The sequence below is a fragment of the Sceloporus occidentalis genome, unplaced genomic scaffold (assembly GCF_023333645.1).
Source record: "Sceloporus occidentalis isolate IW3139 unplaced genomic scaffold, rSceOcc1.0.p SCAF_5, whole genome shotgun sequence".
Lineage (NCBI taxonomy): Eukaryota > Metazoa > Chordata > Lepidosauria > Squamata > Phrynosomatidae > Sceloporus > Sceloporus occidentalis.
Window position 1 is genome coordinate 179225958 of NW_028316985.1, and position 24461 is coordinate 179250418.

The 24461-nt window shown below is 39.1% G+C and overlaps 1 protein-coding gene across 8 annotated transcripts in view; it reads left to right on the top strand.

Moving 5' to 3' along the window:
* RUFY3 (RUN and FYVE domain containing 3) overlaps nt 1-24461 on the top strand; it is a 63426-nt gene that overhangs the window by 18981 nt on the left and 19984 nt on the right. For 5 of the 8 annotated variants that reach the window (XM_089526318.1, XM_089526324.1, XM_089526320.1 and 2 more), the window contains 5 exons: nt 14611-14784; nt 15609-15726; nt 17811-17912; nt 19956-20079; nt 22624-22685. In XM_089526318.1, coding sequence (XP_089382444.1) covers nt 14611-14784; nt 15609-15726; nt 17811-17912; nt 19956-20079; nt 22624-22685 — 580 coding nt within the window. Of the gene's footprint in view, nt 1-6295; nt 6350-14610; nt 14785-15608; nt 15727-17810; nt 17913-19955; nt 20080-22623; nt 22686-24461 lie in introns of all 8 variants that reach the window. The other 3 variants (XM_089526319.1, XM_089526325.1, XM_089526321.1) reach the window with 1 other exon arrangement.

Consider the following 24461-nt stretch of genomic DNA (forward strand, 5'->3'; position numbering starts at 1 on the left):
TGCATTTTAGTTTGAAGCAACAAGTCTATTCTTGTGAGGCCTTTATGGTAGCACAGAAGATCAACCAGGATATCAGTGTTTTAAAAAATTAAATCCTTTCCCTGTAATATAATCCAAAAATAAATTCCCTTACTTTAATGTGAAATGCACATTTTTGACTGGAAGAATTCTGTTAGTGCTCTACACTAACATAGGTGGAGGAGAAAGACCACAGGCACATTGGCCAAGAAGGAAATAAGACGGTAAGATTTTACTTGCTTAGAGGAGGATTATGTCTGCTCTCCCTTTCCATTCCTCCATAACCCTGGAAAGTATACACTATTAGATCAGCTATACAACTATTTGGTGTTTATTACAGTGTCTCTTTATACTAATATAGGTATAGGTATTTTCATTTAAACTTGGATATATGTTAGTATGTACAATAGTGTTTGGTACAGTGATGGGAACCAAATTGCGATTGGTATGATAATCTCTGAAGCAGCAAAGGACACCAGAGTTTGATAGAGGTTGACCACAGTCCACAGAACCTTCAAAGATGTCTATAAACATTTTGATTGAACAGCAGCCTTTTGTATCATGGAGCAAACTATTTGGAAACAAAGATGTGGGCTTTTGTCTTTGCTGTAGTTGTTGATAATACTGTTTTGATGAATATGCTCAACACTGGTACTGTTCAAACACGTTGAGAGTTTACATAATTACATTTGGGAGGATTTGTCTAACTATATTGAGCCAAGTGACCAAACGGATGCTGAATAGAATGTGTCAGACACAAACAGTGTGCATTTACAACAAAAGAGAGTTGCAAATGTGAGATGCAGAGTGATTCTCTCAGTGCAGCTCTTTAAGAATAACTATAAATAATACTGAACTGTTTGCTTTCTTTCAGAATATGGTCTTGAAAAAAAGTTAAAACTTACTTGTGTAGTTCATCAAATTTATTTCACATGTTGGTAATTGGACAAATCTTTCCAAGAAAACCCCATGATAGGGTTGACTTAGGGTTGCTGTAAGTTAGAAACAACTTGGAGGCACACAACAAATACAAAAATGTTTGTTCTGTGTAACCACAGAGAAGCAGGACTGTATATTTTATGTTGTTGCTTATGCTACTGAAGAATTCTAATCAGTACTGATTATTCTGATGTCAGTCCTTATCATTCATTAGATACTTTTTGCAGATTTTCACTGATAACTGTGGTTGGGTTCCTGGTACTGAGAAGAACTGAAGATAGGCTCTTGTGCACAGTGTTGCAAGAAGACAATAGCATTGCTATTGTTTCATTTGTTGAAGATATAATTTTAATTTTGCTAGTTGTTTTATGTCACAATAATTAGCATTACATTCAGTGGTATATGGAAATTATGATTTATGAGTAACATTAGTGCAAAAAAGGATTACTAAGGATTCTATAGGGTGTGAAATGGGGGGAGGAGGTCAGTGAGGGGTGTGACACCATGAGTTCCCACACCGGGTGACACCAACCCTAGGGATACCACTGTTGGGGAGCAACCCAAATATGGGTTATCCCTGGGGCTCAAGGGAGGCTGTGGGGGTGGTCAGGGAAATAGACCGCCTGCCACAGCTGCTCCCACACCAGGTTGATCCCTCCATTTTCCTTATTTCAAGAAAACATTTAAATAGGTTGATTTAAATAAAGTGGCCCATTTTTCTACTCATATTTCTGTGTCTGGTCTCTTTATTTCCAAGTTGGTCAGCAGATGTCTACTGTCATTGCCTGAGTCTGCTACTGTTTTGTTTTATTTTTCTATTATGACGGCTAAAATGTTTAATGTGATTGTGGTATGTGGACATCTTTCAAAATCCATAGAAGTGTCTTCTATGCACTTACACAGAGCAACTGCAATTTTTTCCCTACCTGTCATACTTGAGTCTTTTTAGAATGCTGCTCTGGTGGTCTCCTTAGTTTAAGAAATGGGCCATCTCTTTTATTCTTATTTCAGTTGTAGTCCACTTATATGTCCTGGAACCAAACTGCTATCGGTAAGATAAACTCTGAAGCAGCAAAGGACAACAGTGTTTGCTAGATGTTTACAATTCACAGAACCTTCTGAGATGGCTGTAACTTTTTGCTTCAACAGCAGTCTCTTGTATCATGGAGCAAACTGTTTGAAAACAAAGGTTGTAGTTTGTTAGAGAATAAGACCTGCTTGGGACTTACTTCTACATAAGTCCATATAGACTGCTGGATTGTACTGCATGAGGAGCTTCAAAAGCAGTTTGGGATACAGCATTCGACTTTGCAGTTCCTAAAAGGGTCAAACCGAAAGGAAGCATAGTAGGCCATTACAAATCCTTGGATGTAACTCAGAAGCTCTTGGGTCAAAGCAATTGGTGAGAAGGAGAGAAATATAGATATTTTTGTTCGTTTGTTTATATTTCATCTTATTCCGGGAAAGGAAAAAGAAGGTGAGGCACAATGTCAACAGTGTTTAAAAACTCCTTAAGACTGTAAATAACGTGATGAATTTGAACTGAACTCAATGTGGCTTATGCCTGAATAGGCCTATACAAGTATACCTCAGTTAACAACGTCAATGTGTTCCTGCATATGACTTCTTTAACAGAAAAGTTGGTACCAGGGCAGAACTATCATGGATGGAATAGGGATTGGTTCCTACACAAGCAGTTAAATATTTTTCAGCAAACGTTTATCCAAAACTAACAATATGCCCACGTGAAATAAAACAGTCAGATCAGAGAAGCCTTGCCTAGATAAATACAAACATTTTGAAGCTTTTAGGGACTACTTGAAAGCTTTTGCCAAAATGCATTCCTAGATTATTTTTTTCTCTCCATTCTCCATTTTTCTTACAATTTCTTGTTTGTGAAGTTGAAGGCTTTCATGGCCGGCATCCATAGCTTTTTGTGGGTTTTTCGGGCTATGTGGCCATGTTCTAGCAGAGTTTCTTCCTGACATTTCGCCAGAGAAGATGCCAGCCACAGATGCTGGCGAAACTCAGGAAGAAACTCTGCTGGAACATGGCCACATAGCCCGAAAAACCCACAAAAAACTAATTTCTTGTTTGTTGGCCATACCTGTAGATCTCGCTCTGTGTTTTTAACATGCTGAGAGGTTGGTTTTTTATAGATGGAATTATAACAGGTTTCCTTCACATGTAAATATATCAACAATTCTGATTAGAAGGGAAAAAATTACTGTAAATAAAGCCATATATTGTAATGTAAAAGTTTTTTTAAATTTATCTTTCCATAGGTTGAAATGCAAAACTTGAAGAGCAGTTGGCCATTTATTTTTATTGACTTAAGGCAATCAATTTGTCTGAGGCCATATATATATATATATATATATATATATATATATATCTTTTAGAATCCCTTACACGAGGAAGATGATCTGCTTTTTAAAAGGAGCCTGACACTTTTTAATGTAACTTGGGCCCAAGACAGGTGGGCCAATAGCGCCGTGCTACCGAAGATATTAGGGTTCCGGAGCATGCAGCATCTGCATGTTCTGGAACCCCAACATGTATGGACGGCGTCATCTTTACATAGCACCATCCATACATGGCACACGTGCATCATGCAAGTGTGGTGCCGCATCTGCACCACCGGGCACCACACGTTTTCCCAGTTCTTTGGTCCGGAGTGACGCTGCGCAGTTTGGCTGCTGCACCCTCCCTTCAGAGGGAAACAGGCCACGTCCAGTTCAGCCTTTCCCTCAAGTATGTACTGGGCCTTGGTTATTTTTGAGCAACTGAGTTATGGCTCGGTTTTGTGGCGTTCCCCCCCCCTGGACCTTTCCTTTAATAGGCTTCTTGTAGCCATAGGTGGTAACTATGCAGAGTAGAAATGCTAGGATAAGGTGAGATTAAAGTCTCTTGCGCATATGTTCAGTGTTCAACAATGTGTAAGTTGCAGGAAAGTGTGTGCAGTCTCCAACTACATATTTCCATGTGCTTTAAAAGTTAGCCAGTTCTGCCACAGATTTTGGTCATTTTAGATGGTAAAAATTTCTTGAGATTCCTCCTTTGAACTGTATTGTAAATTGTAGCTATTGAGAATTACAACACAGGGTGAAATGGGAGACAGGTTGCCTTTCTGCAATCAGAAAAGTTGCCCTTTAATATTTTTTTGTCCATTCTTTGAAAGCCCTCTTGCTGTCACATTGGTCAATGATTTACAATTCTGATGCCTTGCAAATGTCCTTTGAAGTACGTCACAAGCAAATTGATGTTTTGCATTAATAATCACTAGGAGCCACTATTTAATTAGATTTCTTCCAACATGAAATGCTGGTACATGTTCTGGTTCATCATATGACATGGTTCAGTACTTAATTGTATAAATTAAAATTATTGTGTCAACTTTTATTTCCTGTACTTGGCATATCTAACTTTTATAACTATGTAACTAGACATTTTAAATGTGAGTTTTCTGTAGCTAACTGTTCAAAACAGTTGACGGTTCTCTTTTGTATGTTGTTGAAGATTGGTTTGTGTTCTAAGTAGCAAATAAAATAGGCATAATAAATATTTGTGGGTTGCAGGATTGTGCACATGTGTGCTACAGTTTTATAGGAAATGGAGCAGGTTGCAGACTTTATTTTTTTTAAATGTCAGATTTCATTTTTTAAAAAGTATTAGATCTTTATGACTGTGAAATATGCTTGAGAGTGTTTTGGTTAGTACTGGTGAAGCCAGAGGAGTTACTGAATAACACATTGCAGTGATCATAGGGCAAGGTCTTGTGTATCTCTTTGCCCTTCTTCATGGCTAGGAGAAGCAGAGTAAAATGCAGAATGATTACCATATAGTTAAAACATACACAAAGTCAATATTAGAATAGATTACTAACAATATGAAGTCAGAAGCCAGCTTTTGGTGCAGGAGGTAAAGTTGTCATGTTTAGATCTTTATTTCACAGGCGGTAAACAACTAATTTTTGTCCCACCCATCCCAACACTGGGGGATTTGGAAAAAGTGTCAGTGTGGCGTAGTGGTTTGAGTGTTGGAATGCGACTCTGGAGCCCAGGGTTTGATTCTCAGCTCGGCCATTAAATCTATTGGTTGACCTTGGGCAAGTCACATACTCTCAGCCTCAGGGAAGGCAGTTGCAAACCTCCCCTGAACAAATCTTGGCAAGATGACTTGAAGGCACATGAGCAAACCATACTACTTAATATTTTTGTAAGCAGAATAAGTGCAGACTTCTTGTGAGTCAGTTTATCCAAATATTCCACCTTGTGTCGACGACAACATGTTATTGGATCTGTAGTTCCATGGCCACCATTGGAGTAGAACAATACTGCTAGCTTAGTAGACTTGCAGAATATAAAAACAGGGAATTGGAAATAAATCCTGAGATATGGAAATCTTGCTGAATTGTGAGGATCACTTTGAGAGGTGTGCTGTTTTCATACTGCTGCACACAAGTTAATACACGAGTGAGGAAGAGATGACATCCTTCCTGTGAGAATGAGGCCAGGATGGGTGTGTTATTTGGTAGCGTCAGTGTTTTATAGCTCTGCTTCAGCCTGTAAGAGGAAGGAATGCTTTCACTTGTGTTGCTGCTGTGCGAACTTACTCAGTCTGATTTAGGCTTGAAGGAGAGAAAGAAAATGTAAGTAAGAACCTAGAAAAAAGTCTGAATTTATATAAAGTACCAATTCGCCACAGTGGTCAATTATTTTTTGTGTTGAGGTAGGCTGTATCTCTTTGCACTTAAGAAACAAATGTACTATCAGTGCAGTGATCAATCTTTTGTGAAAGGGCTGGTTTAGTAGGATATTGAAGATAGTGTTATCAGTAAATCTGCCTATAATTTAAGAACAAGGAGCATGTTAAGGTTTGTTTTAGGCTGCTTCTTTGAACTCACTTAGGTTCAAAATACATGGACAGGCTTCATTTCCCTTTATTTTCAGGGATGCAATTTGGAGGCAATTGTGAAAAATGACTGGCTGCCACATAGTTTCTTGGAACTCACACACCCTCAGTTAGGGAGGTTACAAATCTAAATTATGTGTATTCTTAGGTAGATTTTAACTTTCTCATTTGACTTAAAGCTTATTAGATTTTCTTACTGAAACGAGCTGAAGAAAATTTACTGTTCCTTTTCTGTCCAATAAATTTTGCTGTTGCTGATAAAAGAACAGGCTAAAAAAGTTTGGATTTTAAATCACTTCTGTTTGTATCTTGTATAACTAGCTCCCTTTCTGTTCCTTTTCTTACCTTGATTTTCCAGTCTTTTCTTTAGATCATGGCTTGCATGACATTTTTTCTTTCTTTTCCTTTTTTGCTGTTTGCAAAGACTCTTGGGAGGATTTGACAGATTTGGTGGAGCAATTGCGCGATGATACAGAAGGTGCGTGCCACACCAACATCTTTCCACTATAATTTCCATTTCATTTTCATCTATCTTTTATGGTCTTTCTTTGAATTGGATCACCAGTTACTGCCCATTGGTAGTAACTGTGCATCATACATATGTGTAACCATGTTATTCTCACATTTCTTTAATTAAAATGTGAATTTTCCTTTTAAAACCCCAGTCATGCACATCCTTTTCGCTGAATGCATCCATATGTCCCTTATTTATTTTGGGTGCCGTGTGGTTTTTGATAACTCTTAGAGAAGTGGCAAAGTACATATCACATTTTATAGTAGTGGTATTCAAAAGTATAATTGTGTTAGCATGTTTCAGCATAAAGGAATCCTGTAGCACCTTTGAGACAGAAAAAGTAACTTCTGGCATAAGCTTTTGTGGACTCTAATCCACTACATCAGAATCAGGTTTCTTTTTCTCTATGTGCTACAGGATTCTTTTGTATCTTTTAGTCACATTTTAATGCTTTGTCACTATGTCATGGTCCTCTTCTGGAGTTTTGTAGTGCATGTGCCCTGTCTTCAGAGAAGATGTGAATAAAGGATATACGAGACAGAGAGAGAAGTCTTTCATTGCCGTACTCCACAGACACTCTTTTCCACTACTTGTGTTATTAAAGATTTGATCAATTTATGATAGTCTTGCACATGTTAACCATCTTGCTAGCTTTTTCTGCTGCTTTAGCAGAAGTTACATCACAAACCAATTTCAAGGTTCTTGTTGTTGTTCATTTGTTTTGGCACACCATCTCAGAATTATCTGAGGACAGATGGATGCACAGAACAGATTTGCAGTTGTGCAAATGTGCTGAAAGGAAAGGAGCACATATGTATGGGAATGCAAACATACACCCAAACAAAATGGTATGATGGGATTGAGTTAAAATGAAACTAGGATATAACAAATATTTTTTGAATAAACCAATAGGCTGCTGTCCTAAGTGGATTCAGTTAATTTGAGTGATATTTACTTCTGAGTAGACATGTACAGGATAGTACTGTACTTATCAGACTACATATGATGGCAGTGGATAATATTTGTTTAAACCCAATTGTTAAAAATTCAGATTGGGTGGGCATCTGTTTAAGAACAAAAAGTACCTTGATGAGGGGAATTGACTCTTGTTTTTACTGTGGTTTAACTTTCTCAAGCATTTTTCTCCCTGCTGGATTTACTTTTGCTAATAGGCACACAGGTGGGTGGAAGAAGAAATTTCTGGCAATATATTTCAGGGAGATAAATTTGGAATAGTCAAACTTACTTCATCTGTGCCTTGCTTTTGCTCTTGAAATCATCACTCCATTATTGGCGATTAGAGGTTAACAAACATATCTGCTGCCATTATATGCCATTGAAGCATTAGTCACAACATTACTTGTACATCATCCTCAAAATCAATACTTGTTATGTGTGAACTGGGAGATCAAAATTTGTGCATTATCTGTGTCAACTAAGCTGCACCCATTTTCATGCAATTTCACAGCACGCTACATTTAGCGTATGATGTGTTCATACTAATTTGCACAGCCCTGTATTATTCTTGGCAATAAACTCTGTACCTATTGTGCAACATGCTACGGTGCATTGAAGAAAGTATGTGGAAAAGCTGGGTAGAGAGCATGACAATAAGTGGAAGATGTTCTGGGCTATACATGTGGTTGAGGAAAGCAGTTGCTGGTATGATGAGTCTTGGATTAGTCATGCCACTTAGGTTAAATTTTTGGAAAACTTTCTTTAGTTCTGTGGGACTGCATTTTTAAAAGATTATTCTGAGGGTTTTTTTTCTTTTTCATATCTATTGTTCTCCACATCATATTTGCAAGTTTTTAGGTTTTGAAAATATTTGAGTTCTGGGGGGGGAGCGCAAAGTTGTGCTGTGATGGGAATGTATGGCTTCCTCACATATAGCACATGATAATATACTAGAAAAGGTTTAGGAGTCCAATCATATCTAGCAGCACCTTTGAGCCAGTGTGGTGTAGCAGTTTGAGCACTGGACTTAGAGACCAGGGTTCGAAACCCTGCTTGGCCATGGAACCCCACTTGGGCAGTTGGAGGCACACAACAACAGCTAACTCAAGGTACTCCCACCCAAGTTGTAGGGCATTATATGTGGGAACAAAATTCCCAGGTCAGCCTTAAGGGTAGATGCCTCCCCCTCCCAATCCCTCTTACAAAAATTCCAGCCAGCTTTGAACGTTATTAGTGTATGGTATATTTTGACAAGTTTTTCAAAGTAATGTTTTTACTTCAAGATCATACAACTCAGCTGAAAACATTTTCCCTTTAAATTCAGTGGAATGCATGTTTGGCTGCTCCAAAGAATAATAAGAAGAGGAATAACATGCACCTGTCTGTTTTTCTTTTCTTTTCTGAGATATTGCTTCCTTTCTACATTCACATTTTCCTTTCAGTCAAAGAGGCGTAGCTGAGAACACTAAACAAATAAGAGAAAGTGCCCATAGTTTAACTTGAGCCAATTAAAAACAAGGTTATGTGAGAACAGAACTCTTGTGACTACCATAAAGCCAGGCTAAGAGCTTAAATAGACATCACATTGGGGATTCATGATCAGGATAAAAAGGGAAAAGGAAACAAAAAGAATTTAGAGGGTAGATTATATTCTACTATAATGTTTGAAATGTCTTCTTAGTGGGTAGCAAAACATAATGGTTGACCAGAGGGAACAGTCACTTTTTAACATTTTGTTGAACTTTGCCTTCTGTCACTTCACTTACTTATGTGCTTGTTCAATCTGAAATGCCAAGTGAACTCCTGCATTTGTCAACCTTACTCTTGCTTTTATTCAGATATTATGGAAATTTATTCTGGTACTATGGAAAAAATACAAATTTTGTATCTTGCCTCTTTGTACAATATATTTAAGGTTCTTACTATAGGAGTGAAATACATAATCAGAGAGGTGGGAAGTAAAGTGCCATGCAAAACTTATGGTGCTATATAAATAAAAACTAATAATATTAATAATGGGAAGTGGGCAGGAATTTTTCAGATGTTGCGAATCTGCCTTGGGTCCAATGCTGGGAGAAAGATGAGATATTAAATAAACCCCAGCTCCCAGCATTTCTCACCATTGGCTGTGCTGGCTAGAGCTGCTGGGAGTTGCAGTTCAGCAACATATGGAAGGCAGCACAATTTCCACTTCTAATGTAGACGCACAGAGATTAAATAAATCTAAAAATTATAAAGAAATAACATCATAAAACATATTAGTAAGAAAATTTTATTATTAATAATAATACTTTTATTTCTTACCCACCTCTCCTCACGGCTTGAGGTGGGTTACAACATAGTTAAAACACAATCATTACATAAAATACACATATTAAGCTGCATCTCTATGCAATATTTATATTACAATACGTAAATAAATCCTTGCTGGGGTAGAGTGGTTCATACGTCTTTTTCTAAGAGCAAACACTGCGAGGACAATTTGTTCTTAGGAGGCCACACCAGTTCTTTGGTCTTGAATACCTCCTAACTATATTCTGGTAATGTGGGACCAGAGCAAGGGCTTAGCAAAATAAACTATGCTTATATAGGTAGTTGTAAAGGTTAAAACTAGCACATTGAACTGAAGCTGGGAACAAATGGGCTGGCATTAGGTGGATGTAATGTGGTCTAATTAACTGGTTGCGATCAGGGGTCCAACAACTATGTTTTTCAATTAATTTAAGCTTCTGAACAGTTTTCAAGGGTGACCAGTACCTAGTATATTACACTAATCTTATGTCAAGGTGACTAGAAAATGAATAGCTAAGTTACGTCATGAGAATAGGCATGACTGAAATTGGTATGACATGGGCAGTTTTAGCAGTGTGAAATCACTATGTGAACTGTATTCTTTAAAATGACTAAAGATCTTGGAATTCAAAGATATAGCCATGTTAGTCTGTAGAATCAGTATGTAGAGAGATCTTGTAGCACCTTTGGCCTGTTACAGACAGCCCAAATAAAGCTGCCTCGAGTCACAGTGGAGGTATGGTGTTTCACTGATGCATGTCTCCTAAGAGTCCAGAAGTCACACCAAAGCCACGCTCCAGCCCTAAGGATTGGAGCGTGGCTTTGGTGTGGCTTCTGGACTCTTAGGACGCAGGCATCATTGAAACACCAAACCTCCACTGTGACTCGAAGCAGCTTTATTTGGGCTGTCTGTAAAAGGCCTTTGAGACTAACTGAAGGAAAGAAGTTGGTAGCATGAAGTTTCGTAGACTTAAGTCTGCTTCCTCAGATGCATTTGGTGGAGTGGAAAGCCCAGGGACAGAGAAAGCCTAGCCTAGGATGCCATTAGTGTCTGTTCATCACATCACTCTCTGTTTCCCACACTCATCTATTCTCAGGCTAGTTTCCTCTACCTTTGTTCATCAATGACCATTGTTAAAACTGGGCTTGCCTCTTCGTTTTCATACACAAAGGATTCTGAATTTGAATTGACATTCTCACATACTAATGGCATATATGTCTGTCCCTGGCTTTCCACTCCACCAAATGCATCTGAGGAAGTAGACTTCAGTCAATGAAAGCTCATGCTGCCAACTTCTTTCTTTCAGTTAGTCTCAAAGATGCTACAAGATCTCTCGACAAATAGATTTTGGAATCATTATCGTCTAATTCTTTGGACTTCTGGCTCGTATAATCAGTACTAGTGGAAAGCCACTGCTTGTCCCCTTGCAATGGAACTTGAACTCACTTCCAGGGTGGCCATGCCTTTACATTTTTCCTCTTTGGCACTGCACACCCATTCAGGGATGAGGCTGTGTGGTGGTGGTCCTGTCCGAATGGCTCTGTGTGCTTGCACTGACTCAAACCTTTGTCAAGGATTTTGGCAAGCAAGTCAGTTTTAGAACTTTCCTATGAGAAGAAGGGGGAGAGCTCACTGGTTTTGCTTCTCTTGCCAATTTTTGAAGCTAGCAAAGAATATTGTCTGAGGAAGCTGAGATGCTGATTAAATTGCAGCCCTTGTAGCCAGAAGGGGTGGTTTTGGAGTGGGATTTTGAGGTTTTTTGTTTTTTTAAAAAATAGTGTCAACATAAATACAGCTGTTTTTTTAAGTCAGGCAGATTAGTACATCTGTTCTCCATGCCCCACTTCGTGGGTCCAACAGAGCCATAGCATCTTAATCGACAGAGGGTACGGTTTATGGGGGAAAGTGCCAATGTCATCTGCTCAGAATGGGAAACAGGCATCTTGCAATTGGAATGCAATTTAAGTAGTATTTCCAAGATCATTTATACATGTTTTGCAACAAAACAACATTTGTAAATGCCTGCCTTCTGTGTTAGCTTATCCTTAGCCACTTTCCCATCAAGCACATTGGATTATTCAGTGTTTTGTTCCTTTGTTTCTATTGCAGAATCCTCACAGTGTCATTCTTTTGCAGGGACTGCAACACTTTGTACTTGTAAATGCCTTTGTAAGAGATTGGTGCCAAGAGATTTGGTTAGGCTTCTCAGCTGGGAGACTTGTCACTGTAGCAAAGAAATTTTCTGGCAGTCTCTGACGTGCATATATTTCTATGTGGATGTGACCTTAAGATTTGGCTATGAATACAATTTCTCCTTTGTGTTAACACTTCCCTCCTGCCTTCCTTTTTGAAATTGGTTTAATGGGAATAGTCAGGAAATAAAATTTCATAATGGATGAACTGATAACTCAAGAGTCATAAAGTATTCTGCTCTTAAATTCTGAGGTCCATATTGCTGGAATACAACAAAATTAAAGTAGAGAGAGATAGAATTAGGACTGCTGGTAGTCAAGGAGAATCAAATTACACTTGAATTAATTGTCTTAATTTTCGGTTCAGGAGAATGGTCGGAGTGGCCTCATATTAGATGTAGGACTGGAGAGATGTCTGGAAAATGCCCCCTCGAAAAGAGTCAATCTGGATGTTTCCCACCTTGATCCCATTCCTTGCTCAATAAATTGCCATGGAATATTGATATAGATATAGCTTGACTCTTTTGTGGGGCATTTTCCATACATTTATCCAGTCCTGCATCCAGTTTTTACTTTGATTAGCTTTACATATTCTGAATATCCAAACATAACCAATGCGGTTGTATTTAGGTTAATGATGGAGTTCATTCTTATTTAATTGCTCTTAAACTAGAATTTTCACATCAATCCTGTTGGTATTGTTAATTTGTTTAATATATTTAGTATACATATTTTCCCCTTCTGGCATTTTACCTATACCTCGTTCAATTTTGTATTTTTCATGTAGCAATTTCATGTAACTTTTTCCTTTAGCCATTTATAAACTGATCCAGAGGCGAAATCCTGTCAGTGCAATAAACCAGGATAACTACACTGGTGTAGGCAGTTGTGGCAGGAAGAAAAAAGTCCTTAGGCATTGCAGCTATGAAGGAAGTAAAACACTGGACAAATAGGGTGCTTAGAAACAGGAGGTTTCCTCTGCTTTTTCTGGCTGCCACTGTGCAACTGTGGAAAAATGTGCAAGGTGCTTGTGTAGTACATCAGCAGGATTCCAGGTTGAATGCACAAGGTAGTATGTAATGTTAAAGCACTTTTGACGGTTGATACAGAGCTAGAATAGATGTAAAACAAAATCAAGATTTTAGGAACGATGAGTATAGGGTCAGATTTGATCGCTTTGGCTTAAGTTGATTGAAACAAGTATGTAAGCATTTGCAGGACCTAATCCTCTATCCTATTGCCACCCTATTTTCCTTGCCATTCCCCCAACCTAGGCACGTTCCGGACAGGCCCTATTGGGCGCCGTCGTTATGCGCGAGGGGCGGCACTTCCTGATGCGCCTTGTCCCTCACACGTAACGAGGTTGTCAAAATGGCGGCGCCCTATACAGATGGGCGCCGCCATTTTGACATGATGGACGCCTAGCGTCTGCACGTCTCGGCGCCCTTGTGACGCCGGAAGGGTGCCATTGGCACCTTGCAATGTCACAACGGCGCCACAAGAAGAACCCGCTTTTTGCGGGTTCTTCTTGCTGCGCTGGGGAACCGCGTGGTTTGTCTGCTGCGGTTCCCTCGCACAGCAAACACGGGCGCCGGCAGACCGCCCTTTTGGGTGGTCTGTAAAGGGAACTGTCAAATTAACAATTTGTAAGCCACTTGGGGAGCCTTTTTTGCTGAAGGATGGGGTATAACTGCTCTAAATGGAGTGTCCTCTTCCTGCATTGATATCTCCCCAGACCATCTTAACTGACAATAGAAGTAACATCTGAGACAAAATGTCGCCCTCTGACTCTAATATCATCTCTTTTCTTCTCCTATACAATTTTTAATAATATGTTTTCAAAATAATTAAATAGACATTCTGAGCATGCCTATGACTGCTTGAAGTACATTTAAGAGTTTATCTAGAAGGGGAGATAGAAATTCTGACTTTTGACTGAGTGAGAAGAAACACATGAAAGAAATGGTGGGTGAAGGAACACTTCAGCTGTCAAGATGAAAATACGTTCTCTGTATAGGATGGCCATTTACTGGCAGGATCCAGCCCCAGATCAATTTTATCTTGCCCCATCAAATTTTGGCAAAGTTGGCATTAAAATTTATTCAGAGTTTTTCTTCTAAGTAAAGCACATGTTCACATTGTGAGACTTTAATGTTGCATTGCTCTTGTATTTTTTATGTTGTGTTACAGCTGTGTACACCATAACAATAAAATCTCATACCATGCAACACCAGCTTTATTATGGAACCCACCCACTTGTTAGTGGGTCAGTTTGTAAGACAAAATATACTTCATTCCACTACACACTATATGAAAAATGTAGCTTCCAGGAACATACAGTTTAGCCATACCTGTTGTTAAAAAAATGCCTGCCATCTTCCCTTTGCTCCTGATCTCAATGATAGTGTCTTATGATTTCCCACAGGCTTCATCCATTTTCTCTTTACTGATAAAAACTTCTCCAGTTGTCAGATTGTTCAGTTCCTGAGAGAGGATAATTGAAACAGTATGAGAAGTTTCCCAAAGCCTCCCAAAGTCTTCCTCCTAAATTCTTCTCTGTTCACTAATTTAAATATATGATGGCTGCATCTCTCTCTGCTCTCATGTGCTGCCATTACCATAGGTTCTCTAATGTAACACTTTTCTTGGTTCATGTAAATAATGCCTTCAATCTCCAGATTAAATTAGATAGTTGCCACTTTTTTTCCCAATCAAGGGAGAAACGGTTGAAATTGTATCACTGCATTTTTCTTACCAATCTCTCTGTATATGTTTTGTTGCAGATCCCAACTATCTCATGGCTAATGAACGCATGAACCTGATGAATATGGCTAAACTGAGTATAAAGGGCTTGATTGAATCTGCTCTTAATCTTGGGAGAACATTAGACTCTGACTATGCACCCCTTCAGCAGTTTTTTGTAGTGATGGAACACTGCCTTAAACATGGCTTGAAAGGTGGGTGTAAGACAACCTTGTTAGTTTGGTTTTTTTGCCCACAATTATTGAGTTGGGATTATTCTCTGGTTTGTGGCCTTTCCATCATTTAGGTACACATGCATGTTGAGATAAGGTTGTTTTGCAGTCTTAGCAAGTTTAGGCTTATGGACGTAGATTTCCCCACCCCATCCAGATCCCCATAATAGATTCTCTTATCTTGTAAGAGCAACTGAGTGATTATGTATCATTGGTAACAGTAGGATAAAGAGCAAGCACTCTCCCCTTGCCAACCAGGGAGCAGGACAGATAATATCCTGGATAAGTGTACTCCTGGCACATGTTTATCCCCACAGGTAACTGATTTGATGGCAGTTAGAGGCACTGGAGGATGTGTGGTAGAATTGTCTCTTAGCTGCCTCCTGTTTTATAGAGCTGTTAGTGGATCTTCATGGAATAATTGTAAATATAGAAATAAAGCTATCTTCTATCATGTATATCACTGCGCAAAGATATTGTTAAAAGTCAAAGAGATGGACAAGTATGCAAGCGTAAAAGCAAGAGATGGGCAGAAAAAGAAGAGAAACCACTGGATTTGTTCTTTATTGCCTGCCTGCCTTCCATGCACATGATTCTTTGTCTTTAAATAATTATGCTGTTCATGAACAAAGTAATAAAGAATATATCATAACATAGGATAGGAGCAATGTTAAGGACCAAGTTAAGATATTGAACAGCTCCTGGCTTTGGAAATATATTATTTAAATTTTTAATTGTTCCATATAGTTTTAGCCGATTTATAGATGTTAAGTTCCAGTATAAGAAATAACGGTGTTTCTGTCTAGCCAAGAAGACATTTTTGGGCCAAAACAAGTCATTTTGGGGACCTCTGGAGTTGGTAGAGAAGTTTGTCCCCGAAGCTGCAGAAATCACAGCAAGTGTTAAAGACCTGCCAGGGCTGAAGTAAGTGAAATCTTTGTGTACTGTTTCAACAAGATACTGGTCGTGTTTTGTCAGATATGCTGAAAGGCAGTTACCATCATCATGTCTCATCCAGCATGCAAATGCCAGCTTTGTTAGCTGTCTGTAGCCTTCCCTGTTTCATGCTTCTGCCGTCTTTTCTAGGAGGAGGTGTAGAGAAGCAGAAGCAATATATGTATATGTTTTTCTGTTTGTGGATTTTGTGAAGTTAGCATGGGAAGTATTGCATGAAGGATATGTTTCTTCAGTCTCACTCTCTGGTTATAAATATAAAACTTAAAAAAATAATTAAACCATTTTTAAAGTTAGAACAGTTAAGAGTTAAAATAGAATATGTTAAAAATACAAACCTTAAAATTTAATTAGCAAAACATTCCCAGCCTTTATCAGTCTGCAAAGGTCTGCCAGCACAAGACCATCTTACTTGCTGTTGGAAGGACAGCAGCAATTGCTTCTTGATTACTTCCTTTGTTTAAAAAAAGATTCTCCTAGGCCTAAATTGGAAAAGCCTCTCACAGCTCCTCCTGGGCATTGGGAGACTAAACTGTGCTTTTGAAAAGTTTTGAAAAAAAGATTTTAATCCCTGTGCAAAGGAGAGCAGGAGGACTCCAAACATGGTTGAAAGTCTCTCCACACCCCTTTTTTAAAACCCCTGAGAACCCTAAGGAGCACAAAAATGACCCCGAGGGGGTTACACTTGGACCATGCTTGATGTAAACAAATCCCATTTACCTGAGTTTAGATGTCGTTGTAACTGATTTGTTTAAGAAGCTGGTGTCTGGCAGAGGAAGAGACTCTGTAACTGTCAAATATCGAAATATTAGGAAACCATGGGTTCCCTTTATCTTTGAATTATGCCAAAATGACAACTCAGTGTGTAGCAACAGCAAAACAGGAACATTTAGTATTATTGAGTGTTTTGAAATTATAAATGTCACATAAATTTGTGCAACTTTATAGTGTTATGTCTGTGTCTGTACAGAACGATAAATCAGGGTTCTTTGTCTCATTTATTATTCACAAGTAAAGTGCTGGTGTGTGTTGTCCAGTTGTCCCCACTTGGTATCTCCCAGTAGCAGGAATGGCTACAATAATCAGGAATTTACTAGGAAGAAATAGTTTAGCATTATGTCTGAACTGGGACTTCCTGCGTTCCTAACAAATCAAAATCTTATGACATGGTTCATATTTATCTGCCAATTCCTCCCTGATTTGGGAGCAACAAGCCAGTAGTTTTGGACATAATGCTAAGCTTTCTCTTTGGGTGAGCTTATTGTTTACTACTGCCATTGCAGTTAAAGGGTGAACCAAATGGAAGCATCTGGTCAGCATACACAAACATTTATTTATTTATTTAGGTATTTATATCCCGCCCTTCAGCCCTAATGGCTCTCAGGGCGGCTTACAATATTATTTTTAATCAGACAGTTCCCTGCCCTCAGGCTTACAATCTAAAAGACATGAAACAAAAGGAGAAGGGAATGATGGAGGGAAAGGGGATGAGGTCCAGTGGTTCTTCTCTCCCTCTAAGGCCTGGACCAAGGCAGATGGATTGGGGGGAGGGCTCTTCCTTCTTCCAGGCTAGTCCTGATGGAACTGGACTTGCCTGGCGAACTCCCTCTCAGGCCGGCAGATGGGAAAATAAACATTGTGCTTGTGATTGATAACACAGAATTCTCTGCATTGCATGACTATTATTTGTTATTTGATGTTTTTAATTTGTTGCCTGCTTTACTTTATTGAACCCTTTCCTGTATTATTATGTATTATTTATATGTATTATGCTATTATTTCTTAGATTGTACACCATGGGCAGGTTTACTTTATCCTTTTTATTGTTTGTATGTACAGCGCTGTGTAAATCTACAGTGCTATATAAATAATAATAATAATAATAATAATAATAATAATTGCTTACTTTGTTCTGAATTCAGCCTGTTTGTCCCTACTGAAAGCCAGTTGGATTGACCTGGAGAAGACCAGCTATCCTCCTGTCTACATCAGTGACAAGGAAGTTGTGGCAGTGATTATGTCTAACAGCATTTATCTTTCTCTTTCAAACATAGGACTCCTGTGGGTAGAGGAAGAGCATGGCTTCGCTTAGCGCTAATGCAAAAGAAGCTTTCAGAGTACATGAAAGCCTTGATAAACAGAAGGGAAATTCTCAGGTGAGTGATTTATCTTTTCTTGACACTGAAATTCTAATTTCAGTAACAGGATTCATGACATAAACCAGTACTTTAGGCATCTTCTTGGTATGCCTTTTTAGGCATGACTTGAAACCATAGCTGTTTTAGCACTTCTATTTTTTTTAAAAAAGAGCAACATGGGTAGACTGCAAAAAATCTTGTTTAGAAACCTGTAGCCTGAGGTAGCTCAATGGGAACTGAAAGGATCATTGTGGACATTATGTCCAAATTATACTGAGAGGTAGTGTAAAAACTACAGGCACTGTAATGGTTCAGTGTTTAGGAAATCACTTGAAATTACCCTAAATACTGTAGACCATTGATGCCTCTGGTGTGCCAGAATGCCTCCAGGGATCCCTTTGGTAGGAGGAGTTAGTAGTAAGAAATGGCCAGCACTTATTTTCTTTTCTTTACATTATTTGTATTATTTATATATCACCATTCAGCCAACCAGGGTTTCTGAGCCAATGCAGAAAAGATAAAACTTTTAAAATAATATTGAAATAAAACAAATTAAAACCTTAAACCAAATTAAAATACTCTTTAAAAACTTTTCAAAAATAGTCTAAAGATAATGTTTTAAAATAATTTGAAGCAAATGATTAAAACACATACAGCAGTTTTAAACCCAAAAGGCCATGCACAGCAACACTGGTTTAGCTGCCCACCAAAAGCTCAAAACAAATGAAGCCAATCTAACTCTCCTTGGCACAGAGTTCCACAGTCATGTGAAAGCCCTGTCATGTGTACACAAACCCTCGTTTTGTGAGATATTGGGACACACAACAGGGCCTCCGCTGAAGATCCCAAATCTCAGGCAGGCTTGTATGGGAGGATGTGGTCTTTCAAATTCTCTGGTCCCAGCCCATTTAAGACATTTTAAGGTCAAAACTAGCACTTTGAATTGAGTTTGAAGATGAAACTTAGTGCAGTTTATGTAAGACTGGATATTATATGGTCTCTAAAATGCACACTTGAAACCAGTCTTGCTGTTACATTTTGCAGCATCTGAACACCTTTCAAGGGCAGCTACAGATAGTACATATTGCAATAGTCTAATTAGGATTTAACAAAGGCATGAAGCACTGTGGCCAGATCTGCTCTCCTCAGGAAACGGTGCTGCTGGCACACCAGTTGAAATGGGCCATACTGTAGCCACTTGGCATTCGATGAGCAGCACTGGTTCTAAGAGCACACCCAAGGTGTTCCTGTAGAGAGAGTGCAATCGCATCCAAAACAGGCTATGATCCATGCCCCAGTTTAGCTTTTGTACTGACAAGCAGCACTTCTGTCTTGTCTGTATTGATCCTTGATTTATCCACTCCTTTACCGCATCCAAAGAACTCAGGACTTCCACAGCCTCCTTGGCATCAGCCAGATGACCCAGAAGGACTTCATGATCTATGGTAACGAATCTTGCTGAGAGATCCAGCCAAACCAATAGGAATGCACACCCCCTGTCCAGGTCCCAATACAGGTCATCCACCAAGGCAACCAAGACTGTTTCTGTCCCAGCCTATGAGGCTGTTCAAGGAGACAATGGCTCAGTGCCTCAACTGTTTTTCCTGGCCTTTGCCTTCTGCCATAGGGCAGATGCAGAACAAATGAAGCTGTGGCTAAATTATATATCTAGAGGATCCACTTGTCCACACACTGACTCAGTCACAAAAGCCTTTGCTTGTGACATCTGAACAAGCACTCTCTTGTTTTTTGAATTTGAGGTAATAAACATCTATTATAACCTCATAGCTTGTCAGTGCAGAAGAACCATAATGGCATAATTACCTTAGCTGATGGGTTTATTTAAACATGTGGCTTCTACAAAAAGCTCTTACTATGCAATCATCTTGATCATTCACAGAATTTACTGGCAATCCATATGGTGTTATGTTTGTCTTTTCCCACTTCCTTGACTTTTTACAGAGCAAATGACAGAATAACTGCATAGTCTCTTCTGATTAGTGATGCTACCTGTCTGGAAACATCCTCATTGATTTGACAAACTTTCAATTTATATTGCAGTGAATTTTATGAACCTAATGCCCTCATGATGGAGGAAGAAGGTGCCATAATCGCTGGCCTTTTAGTAGGCTTGAATGTCATTGATGCAAATTTCTGCATGAAGGGTGAAGACTTGGATTCACAGGTGCTGGATATTTAGTCAGTAGTTAATTGTGTACTCTTGTTGAGTTGTATTGACTAGAATTTAATAAAAAGCCCATTCTAAAGCTAAATCTAAATGTAGTAGTCACGCAGGCTTGCACAACATACGGCCCAGGGGCCGCATGTGGCCCACCAAAGGATTTTGGGTGGCCCATGAAGATGTGGAACGACTTCAAGGCTCCTCTGCCACTCAACCTTCTCCTGAGGAAAGGGGTATTTGTGTGGGAAGAAGAGGGTGGGTGAATGCTTGCCCTGCTAGGCTCCTCCACTGTTCAGCTTTCTCTTGAGGAGAAGGCCAGGTGGTGGTGGTAGAGGAGGAGGACAGGCAAATGCTTGCCCCTCAAGGCTCCTCTGCTGCCTAGCTTTCTACCATGGAGAAGGTCAGGTGGTGAAGGAGGAGGATGGCCAAACACTTGTCCTGCAAGGTTCCGCTGCCTTGCTCCTTTCTCCTGAGGTGATGGCAGAGGAGGAGGACAGACAAACTCTTGCCCTGCAAGGCTCCTCCTCTGCCCAGCTTTCTCCTGAGAAGGCCAGGAGAAAGAGGGGGGAAATGCTCCCCCCTGAAGGCTTCTCCATGATTTGGCCTTCTCCCAAGGAGACGTCTGGGTAGAGAAGGAGGACAAGGCTCTTCTATCACTTGGCTTTCTACTGAGGAGAAGGAGGAGAATGGAATTAATATTAATTCTAATTGATTAATATTAATTAATATTATTAATTCATTAGTATTTAATTAAAACCTATCTGTGACCTGAAGAAATTTAGCCTACAGTGTGCCCGTGTTATAGGCGGGTGCCCCATATGCGGTCTCCTGCTTACGTGGAAGCTGTGCGATGGGAGAAAGAATGGTGCATGTGCATGAGCCCCATTCAATTGAATGGGACTTGAGCATGCATGTTTTTTGGCTTGCGCAGGGGAGGGGGGCGAAATGGATCCCCCGCGTAAGCCAAGGGACCACTGTATTTTAATTTTGGCCCCTACCTACTGCCAAGTTTTCAGGTCTATAGGAGCTGTTTGTGACACTTTTGGCTAGTTACTTAGTGGCTACTCCACAAAATCAAATATAATTTCCCTAAATTCTAAATACAAAGCTTTACACAGTTGTCTAGAAAACATTTTCTTTGGGTCGGGGAACTGAGAATTACCATACAGATGATACCTAAACCCTGTTTACCTGTTCAATAATTTGAGCTGAAACATAAAGAATGGGAGATGCTTAGTCCTACCGCTTCCATTACTGGTCTCCATATGTGGGTATAGGTCTGAAGAGGAGAGCCACCTCAGTGCATGGTGGCTTTTTAGATGATCAGGTATCTTTTTTTTCAGGATTCCATGTGCAGAGAAGGCTTTCTCTGTGCTATCGAATCTCCAAATATATATGTTCCTCTTCCTCCTCCTCCTCCTCCTCCTCCTCCTCCTGTTTTGACTTGAATTGGATTACTGTTTGCTTGTTGTGGTTTTAATTTGTGTGTTGTTGGCACTTTTCAGTGAAGAGGAATTTTATTGTATATTGTTTGTAGTGCATTTTATAGAGCATGCCTTCAACCTCACTCTTATGTCCTTTTACTTTTGGTTGCAGTCTAAAACATACCTTCAGTTTCTTTTCCTTTGTTCTGCTTTGAAGTGTAGGAGTAAATGAAAACAGAAAATGAGAAATAGAGTGTCAAAACTGGCTGAAAGCATGTGTAGGAAAAATGCATAGTTAGACCTTTAGAAAATAAATCATTATATTTTAGGAAGATTGACTTTTTTAAAAGAACATGCTCAGTTTCCATTCTTTGTTTGTTAATTTTTGGGAATGTTGTGAAACAAAGAAAGGTGATGGCAGGTGAAGGGCAGTAAGAACTTGTGAATACAATTAGTGACTTGTAAGGGTTGCAGGATCATAAAGCTGCCTTCTCCATGACTTCTACAGTTGTGTTCCCTATAATGAAGTCTAGAATTCTGCATATTTAGGAAAGTTAATGGAGGGTTGCTTCCAGCAGTCTAGATCCTTTGCTAGTATATTTTATTTTTTTTGTGGGCACAGAACTAGAAAGGACAAATAACTTTATTTACAAATAAATCACAGTAGGTTATCTTACATTTTCTCTTCCTGTATTCTTATTTGAAAATTAAGAGAAATGAGTTGGTCATTATTATGTTTTACATTATGATTTACCTGTTAAATACTAATACAGTTCCTGTCTTACCTGGATAATTTGATTTTACCTACAAGAAGTACATTGATGGCTTAAAATGCTGTGTATGTGTGCCACCAAACTCAGGAATTCACTTGCAAGAATAGTATTCCTGCACCAAACTTTCCCCCAGTTATTTTCTTTTCTAAGCAGCTGTGCCAAAAAAGGAAAATATTTCAGATCAGAAATACATTGGGATATGTGTTACCTGTTGAAGAATTGAAAATAAACCTCAGCTATCTGATTATTTCCCATATCTTAAGTTAGGCAACATCTGTTCATAAGAAAATTTACATGTAAGAAGAAATCTAATTGTATTTGACATGAAGTATTATTGTGTTTTGTTGTAGGTTGGGGTTATTGATTTTTCAATGTACCTAAAGGATGGGAACAGCAGTAAGGGCAGTGAGGGGTAAGTGCTCTTCTCCCCTTTCCTGCATTAGTGTTTCAGATGGTTTTGTGAAGCTGTGTTTTAGTGGAAAATAGATTTCACTGCTATAATCTTTCTACAATTTATATTCCTAATGTGCAATCACTATCATCATCATCAATATCATTCTATTTAACAGTAGTTTAACAACAGTTATTTAACAACAGCAACTTTGTGTTGTATTTATGTTCTGAGTGTCTTGCAAAGAGCTCAAAGTGTGTACACGTTTTATATGGTTGTTGTCCTTCCCACTTTGTCCTCACAACAGCCATGTGAAGTAGTTTAACTTGAAAAACAATGGCTGGCCCAAGATAATTCATTACATTTCATGGTTCAGTAGGAATGCATTTCTCTGTCTTCTAGTTCTGGGTTGTTGCCTTATTACAAGTCATTATACAGTGGGCCCTTGGTATCTGCTTGAGTTTGGTTCCAGGACCCCCTGTGGATAGCAAAATCTGTGGCTGCTCAAGCCCCATTAAATACAATAAATATGTTGTTCCTTACATAAAACAGCAAAATCAAGGTTTGGTTTTGGAAATTTTTGGAATTCATATATTTTTTTAATATTTGCAAGCCATGGATGGTTGAATCTGTGGATAAAGAATCTGTGGATATAGAGGGTCAACTGTATGTGAATTCAAACAACATCAAACTCTAGTCTATCTTTTGTAAGCATGATTTGATATAATACAGTGGTACCCCGGGATACGAATTCACCGCGTTACGAAATTTCTGGGGTACGAAAAAGTTACATTGGAAAAAACTGTTCCGGGTTACGAAGGATTTTTCGGGTTACGAAATTAATTTCGGCACGAAATTCAAATCGGAAGCCGCGGCTAGCGGCTTTCCAGCGCCTTTTCGGGTTGCAAAATGTATCGGGTTACGAACGGCGCCGCGGAACGAATTAAATTCGTAACCCGAGGTAGCACTGTATCTGGTTCTTCTTGACAGTCTCTGAGACTCACACAAATGGGTCACCTGCACAGCACATCTCTCAGAACCTTCTAGAGTTAGGCTATAAGGATCTGGCAATAGTTTCTTCCACCCTCCACGTGCATTACCAGTGCACTTCCCACCTAAACCCTTTTCTATTTTGTCCACTGCAGCATCAGCACTGATAAGAACAGTTCTTGAGCTTTTCTTCTGATATTCTTGGGTTTTGACATAAGCTTTGTGGTTACCAGCGTCCCTTAATTTCCTTATTCTCTTTGTTTTGGCTTGGTATTTTGGCTTCTTGTATTCTTTGTTATTGGACTGTAGACTGTGGACTTTCCTGACTTTCTTTATACCTTAGAAGCTTGGCTTTGGTATTTTCAGCTCTACTCTGTTGTTCGGCTATGCATGCTTTTTGGGGCCTCTGGCCTCCACCAGTTCCTTCAAGATGTGCACTTCTTGCCGGGGTGGACATTCAACGTGGGAGGTTTAGGTGGAAAGCACACTGGTAATGCGCACAGAGAATGGGAGATGCTGCTGCCAAAATGCTTATAGCCTTACTGTAGAAAGTTCAGAGAGATGCCCTCCATAGGCAACCTATTTCTGTGAGTTCACAGATGACCATTCAGAAAACCACAGTTACAGGTACGCAACCTGTTAATTAAGCTATTTCTTTTGTTAGCTCTTAGAATAGGTAATAACCTAAAAGCAGCTGTTGCTTTTTTCATAGTTACATAAATATAGAAATTCTGTTTCTTCTTCACCCCCATAAGTTGTGATTTGTAATATTTACCTACTGTTGGTTAATATTCATTGTATCCTGTC